The sequence below is a fragment of the Aquila chrysaetos genome, chromosome 4 (assembly GCF_900496995.4).
Source record: "Aquila chrysaetos chrysaetos chromosome 4, bAquChr1.4, whole genome shotgun sequence".
In the NCBI taxonomy this organism is placed as follows: domain Eukaryota; kingdom Metazoa; phylum Chordata; class Aves; order Accipitriformes; family Accipitridae; genus Aquila; species Aquila chrysaetos.
Window position 1 is genome coordinate 44,640,223 of NC_044007.1, and position 15,946 is coordinate 44,656,168.

Genomic DNA, 15,946 nt, shown 5'->3' on the forward strand with positions numbered 1-15,946 from the left:
GGGGTTTACTGAGGGCCTGTGTTCTTCTGAAGTTAAAAAAAAAAAAAGATGGCAGGCAGGATGAAGTCAAGTAGAGGTAGCTGAGCAGTTAGAAAAGGGACAGTCTTTGTCTTGGTTGCTAACATGCACCCTTTACTGGAGATGGTGTGTGTTTATATGCACAAATGCACAAAGAATATGTGTACAACCAACCAGTTGTGCAGCAACGTAGTGACTGTGAACAGGATCTCTGTCCTGAGAGTTTTTTAGAACCTGGTGGTGACAGGCTGCACATTTAGTTCTGGTCACAAGTCAGAGCATCTCCAGGTTCGTTCTTTTGGTCTCTCGTCTTAGGAGTCTTTTGGCCAATGATGCCTTAACTTTTATCTGGTTGCTTTTCCAGTCCCAACTGTTGCGTTCCTTTCAAAGGACACATCCCTCAGCTTTACGTGGTTTGTGTTCTGTCTAGGAGTCTTAAATCACACAACAGCAGCAACACTTCTTGCTTATTTGCAGGGAAGCAAGGACAGGATGTGGGCAGAAGAGTTTTCTCTTGTGTTACTTAACACTAGTTGTTGCCATATCATAGGCCAAGTAGCCTATAGTTAGCATAAGCACCTACAATAGCACTAGAGGTCTGTTTAAGCCCCTGAGTCACATCACAAGTATCAAAGGCTTGCTGTTATTACTACAAAAACTTTTCTTGGCATGATTTCTAAATAGGTAACGCTTATTAAAGCTGTCAGTAATCATGATTATTTCTTCATTTTTTTGTAACAATTGGCTTGTTAAAGTCTTAAATGATAGGTGCATATTTCTAATGGCAAATTAAGCAATCTTGAAAACTATTTTCAGGATGAATAGCAGCAACTTTGTGACACTGGATAATGTTTCACCAGGAGGCATCTAAATGTCATTGGGAAGTTTTTTTTCTTTTTATTTTCTAGCTGATGTCTACAAATGTTTTTATAGATTTAGTGGTAGCAATTGGAGTCAAATCAGAGTTCTTGTACGGTACTAGTTTAAGATGTCGTGAAAGGCAGTATGCAGTAATACAGTAGACACAAAATACATGTGCTCCTGAACGTAACTATTCACAGTATGCATGTTGGTACTATCCTTCAAGCAAAACAAATAGCATTTGTTATCAGTTCCTGTTGCCTTCAGGAGTGAAAGGGAAGTAAATTACAAAGAGAATGTCTAAGAGATGACATGTTTGTCTTAATTATTTGTTCATATTTAAAAAAAAAATGACAACCTGCTTCTCCAAAAAGAGATACCTGCATCAATGTATGGCTTCCATAAGTGAAGTGGTAGTCATTGGAATTCTTTACAGTAATTGTCAGCTAGTGAATTGCATCCAGCAATTGATATGCCTGTGGTGTCCCTGTCCTAAATGAAAGGCTTAATTCCTATAAATGGTTGTTTTAACATTGAATGAGGAATTAGGACCATGTGGTTGGACGAATGAGAAGTGGTTACTATTCTGAGAATTTATTTGGGTTATTTCTGTAGCAGATGTTTTCAGTGGATATTCAGGAATTACCATGTGGTTTTCTTTACAAATATTTGAAAGAAAAAGCCGAGTAATACTCTTCAACCCAGTCCGGACCACTGTGCTATAAAATGATCTATATATCAAAGTTAGAGAAGAGAGTTGGAGCCACTATCCTGGTAATCATATTTTCAATGCAATTGTTTTTGCTTGATAGGTATGGCTAAAAGGTATGCAAGTTAGCATTGCTGAAAACGAACTCTGAAGTTCACTAACGGAGATGCTTAATTTCAGCAAACAAAGCAAAAGGTTAATATTCCTGCAGTACTAATAATTTCAAGTAATCGGGAATGCTGTGAGTATTTCTACTAGGACATCAGTTTGCCATTAAAGGATTTGATTTCCATCTGAAAATCTTTGCCTAAGACCCATGAAGTTCTTGTTTACTATGTTCTTCTTGTTGGATTCTGGCAGGTAGGGTTTTGCTGGGACATGTGACCCTGCTGTTTATTTGCGAAGCTCTCCCCTTTACCCTTTTGAGAATGAACTGTGGTTTTGTTTCCATTCTGTGTAGCCACCTGCTGTCTAGTTTCTTAAGCTTTGCTGTGTTCTTCCTTCAAGAAACTCTAAATTTGGCATCATTGCAGCCAGGAGGTCAACGAAACTGGAAGGACACCGAAAAGTTGAGTTGCTCAGTTTCTTCGTAACTTCTGCTGAGCTGACAGTTGCAACATTATAAATCCCATAGGCGTTAGTCTCTGCTTATTTACTTCAGTTAATTCATTAGGACTAAAACTCATTACTGCTGAATTTCCTGAGATTCTGCAGTGCTTTCTGGAGTAATTAATTTGTCAGAAAAAGTCAGTGTAGGATTTGACTTCTCCATTCTGGGGTGCTCTGGATAAACTGGAGTTGTTCATTATATAACTACAGCAGGTTATGTGACTGTAGCAGCCTCTTGTGTTATATTTGTAAACTACATTTCGCTCAGGTGAAAACCATGTGCTTTGTATGACTGAAAAAAACCTGATGGGGTAGGATTATGCAGATGAAGATACACTGTGCAAGTGCACAGCTGCTACATAAGCAATGATAAAAGGTTCTCAAGTTCCATTTCTTGGTGAAATATTTGTATGAATATCTTGAAGTGGTCACTGAAGCTTTCCTAAATGCTCCAAATCCCCTTCAGACTACATCTGCTGTTGCTTGTACTGTGAGTAAATCATAACTTTGGAGCCATATTTGTATTAGTACTTGATTCATACCTGGAGACAGAGAAAAACAGTAGTGCAGAAACATTTTCAAGTTAAAAATGTGCTTATGTATTTTGGTTTTGGCTTTTAAAGAAGGCCTATAAGGGGTTTTGTTCCAAGTATTTCAAGTTCTTAGTTTAAACATGCACAACCCCTGGTCCAGCCAGTAGTGAGGCTGAGCACATATTCTCAGTAGCACAAAAACACATGTATTCAGCATGTACGTATATAAATGCATAGTTGGCCACCACATCAACACAGAAAGCACAGTACTAATGCAAGCACAAACAGTGCCAGTGGCCTTATCCTGTTGACCTTTCTGGATGGTCAAGCTGAATGTCTGCTAGTGACAAATGCATGTATATAGTATGGATCCTTCCAGTTACTGGGATTAGACACTCGTTCTACCCTGCAACTGGCCCTTGGGTTCATTTATCCCCCAATTGCCTCTTAGACACGCACACAGTCATGCTCAGCCACCAATCCCAAACACCACAGGTTCTCTAGCAGTCAACTCCTTCAGTTGCCTCACTCGGACAGTCTGCCAGGTCCCTGGTTCCCAGGCCACACTGCCAGTTTGCTGGCTAGTCCAGCTTGGTATTCCCTGTGGTTGCACCTTGACCAGCAAAAGCTCACCCCCTCCTTTGCTGGCACCACAGACCTGCGGGCCCCTGTGACCTGTGGTGTGACTCCGCTTGTCAAGTAGATTCACATGCACAATGAAGAGAGCCCCAGGAAAAGACTTAAAAAAGGAGGTTAATGAGCAGACAGGATAGACAGCAGTGATTTGGGGCAGAGCACAGCTAGACACACATACTGACCTGCAACCTGTTCACAGGTGACCTGTCCCTCTTGTCACCATGGCTCTCTGTTTTCCAATACTTGTTCTTCCCCAAGCTGCTTTGATCCCTCCCTTTCCCCACCTTTGGTTCCTCCCCTAAACATCCCGTAACAGGACTTGTGCAATCCCCAAGTGCTTTTCCCCTGCATCCCATGATAAATCTGGTAACCCTGTAAGCAGTCACATCTCTCCATCTGAAAACGGCCCTGGAGAGGCTGGGGGGTGGTGGGGAAGTGGGGAGAGCTGATGGTTCTCCTGCAGTAGCCCTGGGAGGAGCTGGGTCAGGGTGTTAAGGTGAGTTCAACCCAGGAGTGTGCCTCTCTGCTCCTTTGTCTGTGTGCAGAATAGCTTTTTATCCTATAACCTACCAGGGTTAACTCTGATATGTGCTGGCAAATAATCTTTAATCGTTTGCAAGCCCAGTTGAAAATTTATGGAAGTTGCTGGCTGGCCGTAGAGGTGTGAATTAAAGTGATATGGTTACAAAAGCAATACTTTGAAATGTTACCTCAAAGTAGGGTGTTTTAATAGCAACAGGAACAGGGAGAATGCTAGAATGATTGCATGAAACTTTGTGGAACAGGCTTTGGTAACAGTCTTAAGGCTGTAACCTTTTAAATTGTAAAATAAGGAGTTGATTTCCTTCCCCCTCCCCCCCCTCCCCCTGCCCCGGATGACTTGCATTTGTGTAGAGACTTCTTTGGTAGACTTTTAAAATACATTTAGTTCATACTTGATTTGTACATTTTGAAAGTTTTGATAAATCATCAGTTTCCTTTGCTAAGAACCATGAAGGGATAGTTAATCTCTTTTACATAAAGTAAGCATTGGACATCTTAAGAAACAGGGATTTATGGACAAGGTCACATCAGTTTAGGGTGTGCTGTTTATAGATTTATGGTGTATGTGGAGGATGAGGCAGATTATGACATGGGCCTTTAAATGTGAGGCGCTGGGAGATATGCAGGATTTGGGGATTAAAAAGAAGAAAGTTAGGTGCAAGTAGATAGCCGTTGCTTTCTTTGACAAGATAAAAGTAACTTAGTGTGCATGTGTTTTACTAAACAAGCTACATTTGAAAAAATTGGTGATCTAGTGTGATGCTCCTGGAAGATCGCATCAGTGAAAGAATTTTGTGTCATGGTTCTGAGGAAGAGAAGCAGGAAACAGGAGTAGGCCTTACTCAGTTCTTCCCTCTTGAGGGTTGCAGGCCTAAGTAATAAAGTAACCTCTCAAAACATATTGTTGTATTGCACTGGACTATTCTAAGAATCTAGTAAACAGGATCAGGACTTGAACTTTTTTTCTTTAATTTTATTTATTTAGTGTCTCTTAAGAAGAGGATGCATAATAAATAAAAGTTGAGATTCTCAGGCTGTGAAAGTAAACATTTTGGTAATACAGTATTAGAAATTGTTTATGCTGTGATTATTGCATGCTATTTTGATACTTTTAGATGTATTTCTAAAGATCAGAAAACCCAAAGGTTTTAGTGCATTTGGAGCTTGATAAAGTTGATTGATATTTTTGGTTTTTATTTGGGCCTGGGTTTTTTTTGGAGACTGCAGTAAATGCATAGCTCTAAGATGAGGTTTCAAGTGTCAGGAATGTAACCATCTTCTATTTTTACACTTGACCTCATTTCTATTTTCTTTTGCTAAAGGCAACAGGCGTATGTTGTTCTGTTACTGCTGGAAATGAGTTATTTAAGTAACTTGAAATGTTTATGTGCAATAAGCTTTTGAACTTTACCACTGGCTGAAATAGTGAATACTTTGTCTTAGGCCACATTTCGCCTACTCAAAATTATATGAACTGTGACTTGATCTGCTTAAGAGCTATAGCTGCAGAAACTACGTTTGTGGTAGAAGGTTAGGAAAGTACGTTTCAGTTCTTGTACTAAACCTGCTTGATATTTCATTATAAAAGAGGATTCTCTCCACCACCCCGCCCACCCCTTGCCAGCTGTTACTGGTTGCTCTCTGAAGGTGATACTGAAAGTAAAGGAGCACCATATTTTACTGTGGTTTGTTACCTTCAGGTCACCACAAACTAACAAGTTTTATTTTAAAAACATTGAGTATTTGGCTTGTCCTTTATGTCATCGTGTCTTGGTTGTCTTGTGATCAGGATAATGTTAAAATTTACAGAAATGTTTGTGTCAGTTGTATGCCTTTTGCCTTTTCAGGCTAAACAGGATTAGATACTCCAAGTGTTGGTTTTTCTTTTACACATCTCTCTACAGCTCTTCTAATTCTTAACATTTGACTGTTAACGGCTTACATAAACCTGCTTGAAATGAGTATTCTCTGTTAAATACCCTTGCACAAAGCTATGTATTGTGGCGATGAGTTTTGCAGCCTGGTCGCTCTGTAGCTCACTAATTCCTGTGAAATATGTGCACAGACAGCAGTTTCTCTTCTGAAAAACAGGTGCATGATACAGACTGAGTGAATATCAGACATCTGTATGTATTAAACATCACTGATTCATATCTGTCTTACGAACTTCTGGTATTTTAGTCTTGCCAGTGAACAAGCTGCTATTATCTGGTACCTCCTGTTGCTGTGGGTCTGTTAGGCCCTCTAGAGAAGCTTCTCATATTTCTCCTTTCTCCCAGCCAGTCTGTGATAAAGCAGTGCTATTTGACTAGTTTATACTGGATGCACTTAAAATAGTTGTAGCCTTGGAATAGGCAGAGCTGTAGGCACACCTCTCAGGAGCTGAGACCTTAAAAAGCGTCCTATAAGAGGACTGCCAGGTTCTTTCACAGACACTACTGTCAGAGGAAGGATAGGGGATCTTATATATGTTGGACATTGGATTAAGCTGACATCCTTTGCTTATGAGATCTTTTTGTGGGACTTTGACAGGTCACTAAGCCATTTTAAGCTCCCCAGAGAAGAGACCATTTTATGCAGTATCTTACAAATGAGCACCACCAAATGTTTTGGACTCGTGTGGGAAGAGAAGCAATATTAATTGTTTTGAAATCTGCAGGTGATCGGATACTATAGGGTACACAGAGTCGGCACAGAGCTAGTTTTCATTCACTTATAAAGGTATACACGCAACCTCTTGAGGTGTAATCACCACTTTGCATGTAGCTGAACTCTGATGGTAAGCAACAGACTGGCAACTATTGTTTTGTTGACATCTTATCACCGTGTACTGTGAAAAACGCATGCCATGCTGCTCTGATCAAGTACTGTTACCAGGAACTGCTAAGTTCCACCACTCAAGCTGCATCATACACTGCCATAGACATCAGTTCTTGTCATTGTCAATCAGTTATTCAGACTTTTGTTAGCAGTTAACACTGCTCTCTGAAATTATTGAAATAATTTAAATTTTTTTTCTTTAAATCTTGTAGACAGTATCACTGGACTGACATATAACAAATTTTAGTTCTTTGCTTTTTCTGATCATACTAGCTAACAGCATCTTGCTGCTTTGGAAGATGATTTTCAGAGCACTTCTGTTCATCTGCTTCAGAATATGAGGAGGAGCTGGTTCTGGGGACTGAGCAGCAACTGGTTATTAATATTGTCCATCAGTAATGGACAAGCTGTTTATGCCTGACAGACTAATGTCTTCTGCACAGGCAGTAATGTTGGGTGCTTAAAATCTCATGAGACTTTTGCAAAGACAGGCAATCAGAGTATTCCAGAGCTGTTTAACATCTCATCAGCCTCTCATCCATGGAGGCTTTTTCATTTTATAAATAAGAGCATTTCTTAACAAAAGTTCTATGGCAGAGGCTGGCTAAATTAAAACTTACTGTGAAATTAGATACTAGTAGATCCTTTTAAGAAAAGGGAGTGTTTCTGTGCTTGGTTCCAATTTAAAGCTTTTTGTAACATGAGTGACTAGATTCAAAATATTTGTGGGTATGCAAATCCCAAAGATCTCATGTATTTGAGGTGGGAGGTGGGGGGACAATAATTTTCTGCAGATGACCAACAGACAGTCTTTACTAGTGATTAATGAGTCAGTAAACTAGGGCAGTGAGACAGCTTTTCTGTCTTTCGGCAGGGAGTTTTTGCAGGATATAATTAAGAAAGGTCAGTTAGTGGCCCAGAGAGCATTCTAGGATGTGAACACTGAAGCTGGGTCTGTGGTGACCATAGTGACAGCTATTGGAAAATCATATGCACAGCCCTAAATAGATAGACCACAGCTGAGGACTTGCTTTCTGAGGGTATAGGGCTATTTTAGTACTTACTGGGTATAGATCTACACCTTTAAATTTCAGAAACTACCCTCTACTGTAGGTTTCACCCCAGTATGGCAAATTACGCTTCTAGCTGTCTGGGGTGGAAATGGTGAACTCTTACTTCTTTGTTTTGAAGTAGGCATTCCGAACATGTTTATGTGTGTCATAGATGGGAGACTTTGAAGAAACTGCTTGTGAAGCCTGGGAGGCTCAGCTTTGCCAGCATTTTTTGGTTGCCTAGATTTTAAGCAGTGAGGAGAACTGAATCAGGATATGGTGTTAAGCTATGCATTAAAAGTTCCATCCAGGAAATAAGTAGGATTCTTTGCTTTGCTTTTTAATAAGAGGTAATGAATTTTAAAGTCTTTATCAGCATACCTGAAAACAGGTCTGGCATACAGAACTGGTGTATAGAAAATGTTCTTTTCAGCATTCAGTCCTTGCCATTGTGTGAAGAGGGTAGGTAGAATTTCAGATGAGAAAAACAAATCCAGTACAGAAGAAAATATAGACTGAGAAAGGAATATATCCCAGTCCAAAGAAGGAAAAAGAAAATATGTGGGTTTGGTTTTGTTTTGGTTTTTTTTCCTGGGTGAACAACCAACAAAATTCTATGTTGCTTTATTACTTTAAGTTCCTGTGAACTGTCTCGATTTTTTTTTTTTTTAATAAGAAAAAAAAAGTCAAAAGGTTGAGTAGACATTTAGCAAGGTTGGTTCAAAAATTACCCCCTTATGTAACTACCAAGGTTGAGGTCATTTGGTCATGAAATCTGTGCTGATGTGCTTGTCACTGCTTATATGTTTGTGGAGCGCCATAAGCTTCAGTGCATCTTCTGAGAGAAATGCAGTACCATGTGTGCTGTTTGGTGTGTTCAGGTGACTGGAGATGAAGGAAGAGTAAGAGCAAGCACACACCTGGAATCTTGTATAAACAGCTGTTGAAGGCCTAAACAGCAGGATCAGGACTTAAGCTTACATCAGACTTGACAAATATTTTCTGCCCAAGTAGGTCAATGCAATTCAGGTTAAGTCAGTAGTTGTAGCTGTTTACATTCATTTGGCTTAATGTTAATCCTGTGGTCTGTTCCTTGTTCTATTGGTATATTACAAAGAACCTTGAAGTGTGCTTTGTGGAGTACATTACATTAGAGAGTTGACTGTACTTGTTTTTGTACTTGCTTCTGTTTAACTTGAAAAGCTTCTTGAAATGATTCACTGAACAGTAGGTTAGGATTAAATGTTTTTGAGTGAGATGAGTCTGGAGTATAGACTTCAAAAATGTGCAGTGTTTCTGATAGAGTTTTCCTTAATGCACCAAGTAGTATATTACTATATCCTGAAAACAACAGTTTTCCTTCTTTCTAAACTATTTGGAGTGACAAAACAAATAGCTGTGGAAGAGAAGGCAGTTCAAGTAGCAGCTAATTGCCAAAGCACTTAGACTTGTTACTGCCTTTAGTAGCAGTTTAGCAGCAAGGCATGTCTAAGACTTGATGCTGAAATTCCTCTGTGTCCCACAGTTTATTCTGATTTTTGTAGTCACCTACTACAATTGCCTCTAGCACACAGTTCATATTTTGGTTTTCTCCAGCCTTTGCCTGGTGAAGCTAATGTTACAATTTCTCTTTTCCTTTCAGATAGTAATCAATCATTCTGTTTATTCAGAAGGCCCTGCCGAAATCTTATACTTAGGTCTGCAGTTTGGAGTTGAATTCTCTCGTACAGCACTGTTAGAATACTTGGGAGGAAAGGGGAAGCTAAACTAAAAATGGAATCCTTCTGTTGTAGGAGTCTCTGGATGGGTCGAGGACAGGTACAACACGATCTTGAGTTCATTACGGCTGCAGGAGTGGCATAAATTGAGTCTGAACAGAAGTAGGTCTAACACTTGGTGGCCTGGGAAACTTTAAACCTCTGCTGATCCTAGTGGTGTTGCTGACTTCTGCCATGAGTAAACTGAAACTGTTAAATGGGCTGAAGTGTTTCAGGCCCTTGTGTGCATTCGTGGTTAATTCCCTCCTATCGCCAGTCACAGAATATTTCTTTTTGGGGGAACTTAACAGCTGACTCCTATGTCTATATTTATGCATAGCTCAGTGGTTTATTGTTGTCCCTTCCCTGTCCTTCCTTCCTGGGTAAGGTGGAAGGTTTACCAAGCGATTCCGTATGCCATCTATGTATTTGAAGTAATGCATCACAGTCTTGATTCAGTGTGGTATGGTGTGCTCCAAGCTGATATCTTAGTGAAAATAGTTCTGAGGAGGATATCTGCATTAGTTCTGAGGATCAGACTTGAAATATGGCTGATCCCATTTACTATATTTTGTCTTCTACTTTTCATCCTTTGAAACAAAATAAGAGTCAAGTTAGTAGGCTGAAATAACTTTTATTTTTAAGCAGTCACCTGTGTGGAGTCAGGATGTGTCGGTATTACAAGGTACTAAATTTGTAAGATACTTGACATTGTATGGATTTAGCAAAGGCGAGGTTTTGTTTGTCAAATTAACTTGATACCTTGCTAGCATGGTATTTAATCAAGTGTACAAGTCATTACTGACCTAAGGAATTAATTTGAAGTGCAAATATATATGTAAAAATTCTGAAAAGTGCAAAACTTGTGTCCCTTTGAAAGCTGGCAAAAAAAACTTGGCAAACCTTACATCTGGTTACTAACTTCTCAGATAAGAGTTTTTCATAGCTTATAAAATGGTGGAGAATTAAAATGCACTCAAATTGTCAGCACTTTTTAGATTCACGTAGCCAAAGAACACCTGTTCAATTAATGTGACAATGTCTGATTTTTTATTTAATATTATTTATGGTAAGGAATTACAGTAAAATTGGTTACAAGTTAGGTCAGAAACGAGTCAGAGCTGTTGTGATACAATTGTGTGGATTTTTGCAGAAATTGGAAAGTGTGTTGACATTCCATTTTTATTGTGAATGTAAGAAACCTTAAGATAAAGCGTTCCAACTCGTAAAAATAAATTAATGAATAGTATGGAATGACAAACAGAGGGGTTTTTTAAATTGTAAGTGGTTTTAATCAGTGAACTTTTTTATTCAAGACTATATTGAAATTTTAACTCCTAAACTACAATTCCTGTTGGCTTCTGTATTCCAAAGATTCCTAAGGCTAAAGGCAATTACTACATTTTGTTAATGTTATGCACCCTTCCCCTTTCTTCTGAAATTTCTGTACCTCTTGGTGTAATAGGCATCAGAACGCTGCTTGTGCTTTTTGTGAGCTGTGTGTGTTTCAATTTAGGTATCAGTGAGCTTCACAGGATGCTTTCTGTGAGCTTTGCAGCTATGTAGAAAGTTTTATCATAGTATGATCTGCTGTCTTTATCTTGGTCCTGGGTCAGCTGTCACAAGGAAGCTTTGACTAATTTGCCCTTTTTCTGTAGCTGTGCTAAAATAGCTCGTGAGGTGGTTTTTGTGTGTTTAAAACAGTAGAAAATGTGTCTGACCACACATCCATTGCCTGTTCGAAGCAAGTAATTTTGCTTTCATAAGGTAAAAGCTTACAAACATAACAACATTGGAGGAAAGTAAAATATAAAAAAATATTTCTCTCGGCATAAGAGGTCACTTTTCATGAGAAGATCTATTTCTTTAACTTCCTAGGGTGTTTTTTGTTTTTTTACCAAAAATATTTTCCACTTGAGTAGTATTTTTGCTTATCTATAGCTGTAGAGTTCAAAGTAGAGCACCACAGTTGATTAATGAAAGCAAACCAAAAGCAAGATAGCTAAAAAGCAAAATATATCACTGTCTACCTAATGTCACCGTTTTCAGCCAGGGGCATTGTGTCCAGAGTGAGATGCAACCTTCAGCTGCACTTCTGACTAGCCACTCTGTTCTGCTGCATAAGCATCCCATTCTTGAGAGGAGGCTCTCTGTTTGTTTTCTCCCCTGCTTCCCACGATGTCATGCTGTGTACCAGACCTTTTCTGTTCTTGCTTTTAAGATTCTGCGTGATAACCATTAATGAAGGTGAAATGCTTGGTGGGTCTCATCAGTAGAAAATCTTGTGATACTACAGTAACTTTAGCTGTCAGATAATACCAAGAATATAAAATTACAAAATACCTGAAGACATTAATTCTGGTTTAGCATAGTGACTATACTGAAATTAGCAAATGTTATTTATGGGAAAGAAATTTTATATGAAACTAATAAAGACATTTTTTGATAGAAACGATAAAGCTTTAGGTTGGAAGAATAGCCTTTTTCCATCTGAGCTGTTTGTGTATTTGCCTGCTCACCAGTTGAGTGTAGCTAGTTGGTGAAGTTCTCCATCTGCTGGTGCGAGGTGGTGAATGCACTCTGCAGGTAGGGCTGGAAGTGGTATTTCTGTTTCTCAAATGTAACAGCTGCATTAGTCTTCAAGAAACTCAGTTCTTACATTTACTTTTTAGTTGAGATATGTTTGGAAATAATTTTAAGGTAATCATGAACTTATTAGGATGAAGGGATGGCAAAAACTATTGCTTTAGTCACTGTAGATTATTTAACTTGTTAACTATCATTTGATTCAGTAGTTCATTGAACTTGTAGCTGTGATGGGCTACAAGTGAGCAGGGCTGGAATATTTTTACAGACTATTTTTCCTTAAAAAAAAAAAAAAAAAATCCTCCCTCAAGTTCTGTATTTCCTGTCTAAATTGTCCCTTAGTTTTTTCACAATTAAAGGGATGTTCCTGTGCGATTAAACACACCCTGGCCTACTTACTCTGCTGTGGAACACTAGGATGTTGAGAAGTGTGGTTTTTCTGCTTTCATTAAAGGTTTTCCTGCTGGTTGATAATTGCACCTGGTGACTTTTACCTCTTCCTGCTCCAGAACATCAGTGAGAATTGGTTTTGCTTCACACAGAAGCATACAGCTGAGTGGTGAACAGTCATCATTTCACCCATGGTTTTACCAGGGCTCTAGCAGCCCTGAGCATTCCCCCTGTCTTTCTTTATGTTTGTAGTTAAGGAGAAGCATTGCAACTGTGATCTGGTAAATTTGAGCTTGTGTGCTTGAAATTTTAAACCTAGCTATATATCTTAGCACTGGTACTATATGGTTATTCATCTTCATTAGTGACTTGGTGTTTTATGTAAATTAATGCAAGGCAAGGATAAGGAAACACTTGTGTCAGAATTGCAAATAGAAATTAGGTGGTGTCCTTTGTTGGAAGACTGTTTTGTGACAGCCATCTGGACAGGGGAGGGATAAGAATTGTACAACTTTTGGTGTTGGATGCTGTAGAAACTTTTTTTTTTTTTTAAGCAAGATGATAGCAGGCCAAAACAAATGTCAAAGTTTAATCTTAGTTTCCACTTACTTAGGATTATGTGCATTTTCATATATGCCCTTTCTGCTCAGAACTGGTCTAGTTCTCTGGTTTAGTACTCCTTTGATTCTCAGTTTGGTGTTCAGAGAAGTGAATGTACTCATTGGACTACAGTCCAGGAAGTGAGTACATTTTTTTTGCATTTGCAAGGATGTTTCAGTGCTTTACTTCAGAGTCGTTGCTGTTTGCAGTTTAATCATTCAGGAAAATGGTTCAAACTCCAGAAGTCTTTGTTTAATGTTGCAATGGGGGGAAAAAAAAAACCTACCAAACTTCAAGTTGCTTGTAGTTTCTGGATGTTTCCATTTCATTTTATGGAAAGGTTTATTAGTACTGTTTTAATAGAGGCCTGTTAAACATGTGGAAAAGGATTCGTTAGTGTTCTAAAAAGGTCCTTCATTTAAAGTATTTAACCATAAAAATTGTGTTGCAGTGACCCCCATAATGTAAGCTTAGGAACCACCTTTATTCTGGTAACTTAAATGACCTTGGGCATCTGGATTGTGTTTGTGAATTCTTGACTCACGAATTTGCACAAATAGGCATGTACAAAACAGGAATTTGCTGAATTGCGTTGGAGTATTCTCAGATAAAAGATTACATTCATGTTTTTAAAAAGAATGCTCAGTGAAATACGCTTGTTTGAGGAGGCAGACGGAATTTTTTAAAAGGTGTTACTCAGCAATGCAATTAAAGAGTCAGAGGTGAGTGTGTCTTTGGTTTTGTTTGGTTTTTTTTTCCTTGTTAACTAGGTTACCTAGAATGTGCAACAGGATTCATGATGGTCATTGTCTTCTGGCTTTCTAAGCTGACTTTGTAATTAATGTTAACAGCTAGCTCACTATGGGTACTCTGTTCATCTAGAAGTGGTGGATTAAACCTTATTGTTTTCCTTTCTTCTAGTCTTCTGTTGCTATCTTACTGGTAATTCATGCAACATTAAAAATTTTAACATCTGGATTTTGAGTTCAGTGATTAATAATGTAATAACTGCAGATAAAATACAGATGAAGGAATTATTTTGAAGTGAATATGCTGTGTAGAATTCATGAAACTTGCTAGTCACTGAAGAGCCAGCAAGCAGTTGAAAACTTCTAGGAATTTGCACTCCTCTAGTGAATATGGCAGGCATTAGGAGGAGCTAAGATACTCAGAGGGGTTTTCTGTGCTGAATCCAGAACAGAGCAATGTGTGGTTCTCTGCACTAGTATTCTGGTTCAACTCAAAAGTGAACATCTGAGAAGCATCTCATGGACATAACCATTCACTTGGCTTTGTCTCTCACTGTGGGGTGACTTCAGAGCATGTAAACCCAGTTCCTTTCAAATGTAACTAAGTTGGTACATGCTCTAACTGCTGTTAGACATTTAGTTCTCGGGATGGGACTAGAGGTAGTCCAAAGGCAGTTGCTGTCCTCCCCAAATACATCTAATATGGGTGATAGGTTGTTAGTACTGTAGTGTTTTCAGTGTCTGTGTAAACTCTTACGCTGTATTGCTTGCTAATGTACACAGCCCATGTTGACATATTAAAACTAAGCTTAAAAACATTGGATTGAGTTAAAATCTAAATGGCAGAATTTTGATTAAATACTAGCTGCCGGGACTCTTAATAGTTCTGCTTCGTGAAGTGATCCAATACTAACAGTATTTCCTCACCCTCTAACAGTTGTTGATTTCTCTGTCTTTTGAAACTCAAGTTATGTAAATGTATCTATTTTCCAGGATTCGTTTGTGATGTGCTTCTGAAAGAAGAACTGAGAATCCATTACATACTTAACGCTTTTGGGAAAACTCTCCTCCGAATGTATTTTGCAAACTAATTGAATTATTGTAGAAATTCAGCATGGGAGGAGCTGTGAGTGCTGGAGAAGACAATGATGACTTAATTGATAACTTGAAAGAAGCTCAGTACATTCGCACTGAGAGTGTGGAGCAAGCCTTCAGAGCAATTGATCGTGGTGATTATTATCTGGAAGGATACAGGGACAATGCTTATAAAGACTTGGCCTGGAAGCATGGAAACATACATTTGTCAGCACCTTGCATTTATTCTGAAGTCATGGAAGCACTGAAGCTTCAGCCTGGATTATCTTTTCTAAATCTGGGTAGTGGAACCGGATACTTGAGTACAATGGTGGGATTAATATTAGGTAACTTGAACATTTTTATTTTAATGTAGTCCTTCTGCGTATTTTTAGGACATTATACAAGCCCTGTAAAACTTCTTTAAAAGTGACAGCACTATACTTAAGACTGGGTGTTTGAAATGTGGTGTTAAAATATTCTATGTTATCTACAAGTTCTTCACTGGCACTGCTGTTCAGTGACATTTCATGGAGTGTTTTGGAAGAGCCAATTGTTCCTGCTTGCCTTTCTATAGTCTAAAATTCTCATTTGAAAGGGAACAGTCCTTTTATTGCTTAAAAGGAAAAGGCATAGCGGAACAATTTTTGAGGACTAAAATTTTAGTTTGCACCATGTTTATGCCCTTGCTCTAGGTTACTGTTTTGATCTTCAGTTTATGGAAAGAAAAATGTAAATTGTAAAGACTAATGACTCTTGAAAAAACTTAATTGAGAAAGAAATCTCTATAAGCATGCAAAAAAATTATTTTAAAATATATTTATTTAATCATTTTATTAGTGAGAAAGTTTTGGGATGTAGACTGATCAGACTGTTTAAACACTGCAGGCCTGTAGGTTTTTAAAGCTATTTTAACAGATTAGCACCACGTTTTTTCTTCTGTTTTAAAATACACTCCTGTATGAAAAAAGATTGAATTAAATATTGCTGACTAAATTTAAATTTTAAA

The 15,946-nt window shown here is 38.4% G+C and overlaps 1 protein-coding gene across 8 annotated transcripts in view; it reads left to right on the forward strand.

The window, feature by feature from the left end:
* Nucleotides 1–15,946, forward strand: part of PCMTD1 (protein-L-isoaspartate (D-aspartate) O-methyltransferase domain containing 1) — a 46,581-nt gene that overhangs the window by 5,443 nt on the left and 25,192 nt on the right. For 5 of the 8 annotated variants that reach the window (XM_041122820.1, XM_041122821.1, XM_041122823.1 and 2 more), the window contains one exon: nucleotides 14,857–15,284. The exons of 2 other annotated variants lie outside the window; for them this stretch is intronic. In XM_041122820.1, coding sequence (XP_040978754.1) covers nucleotides 14,978–15,284 — 307 coding nt within the window. In that variant the 5' untranslated portion in view covers nucleotides 14,857–14,977. Of the gene's footprint in view, nucleotides 1–13,813; nucleotides 13,837–14,856; nucleotides 15,285–15,946 lie in introns of those variants that run through there. One more of the 8 variants, XM_041122824.1, reaches the window with a different exon arrangement.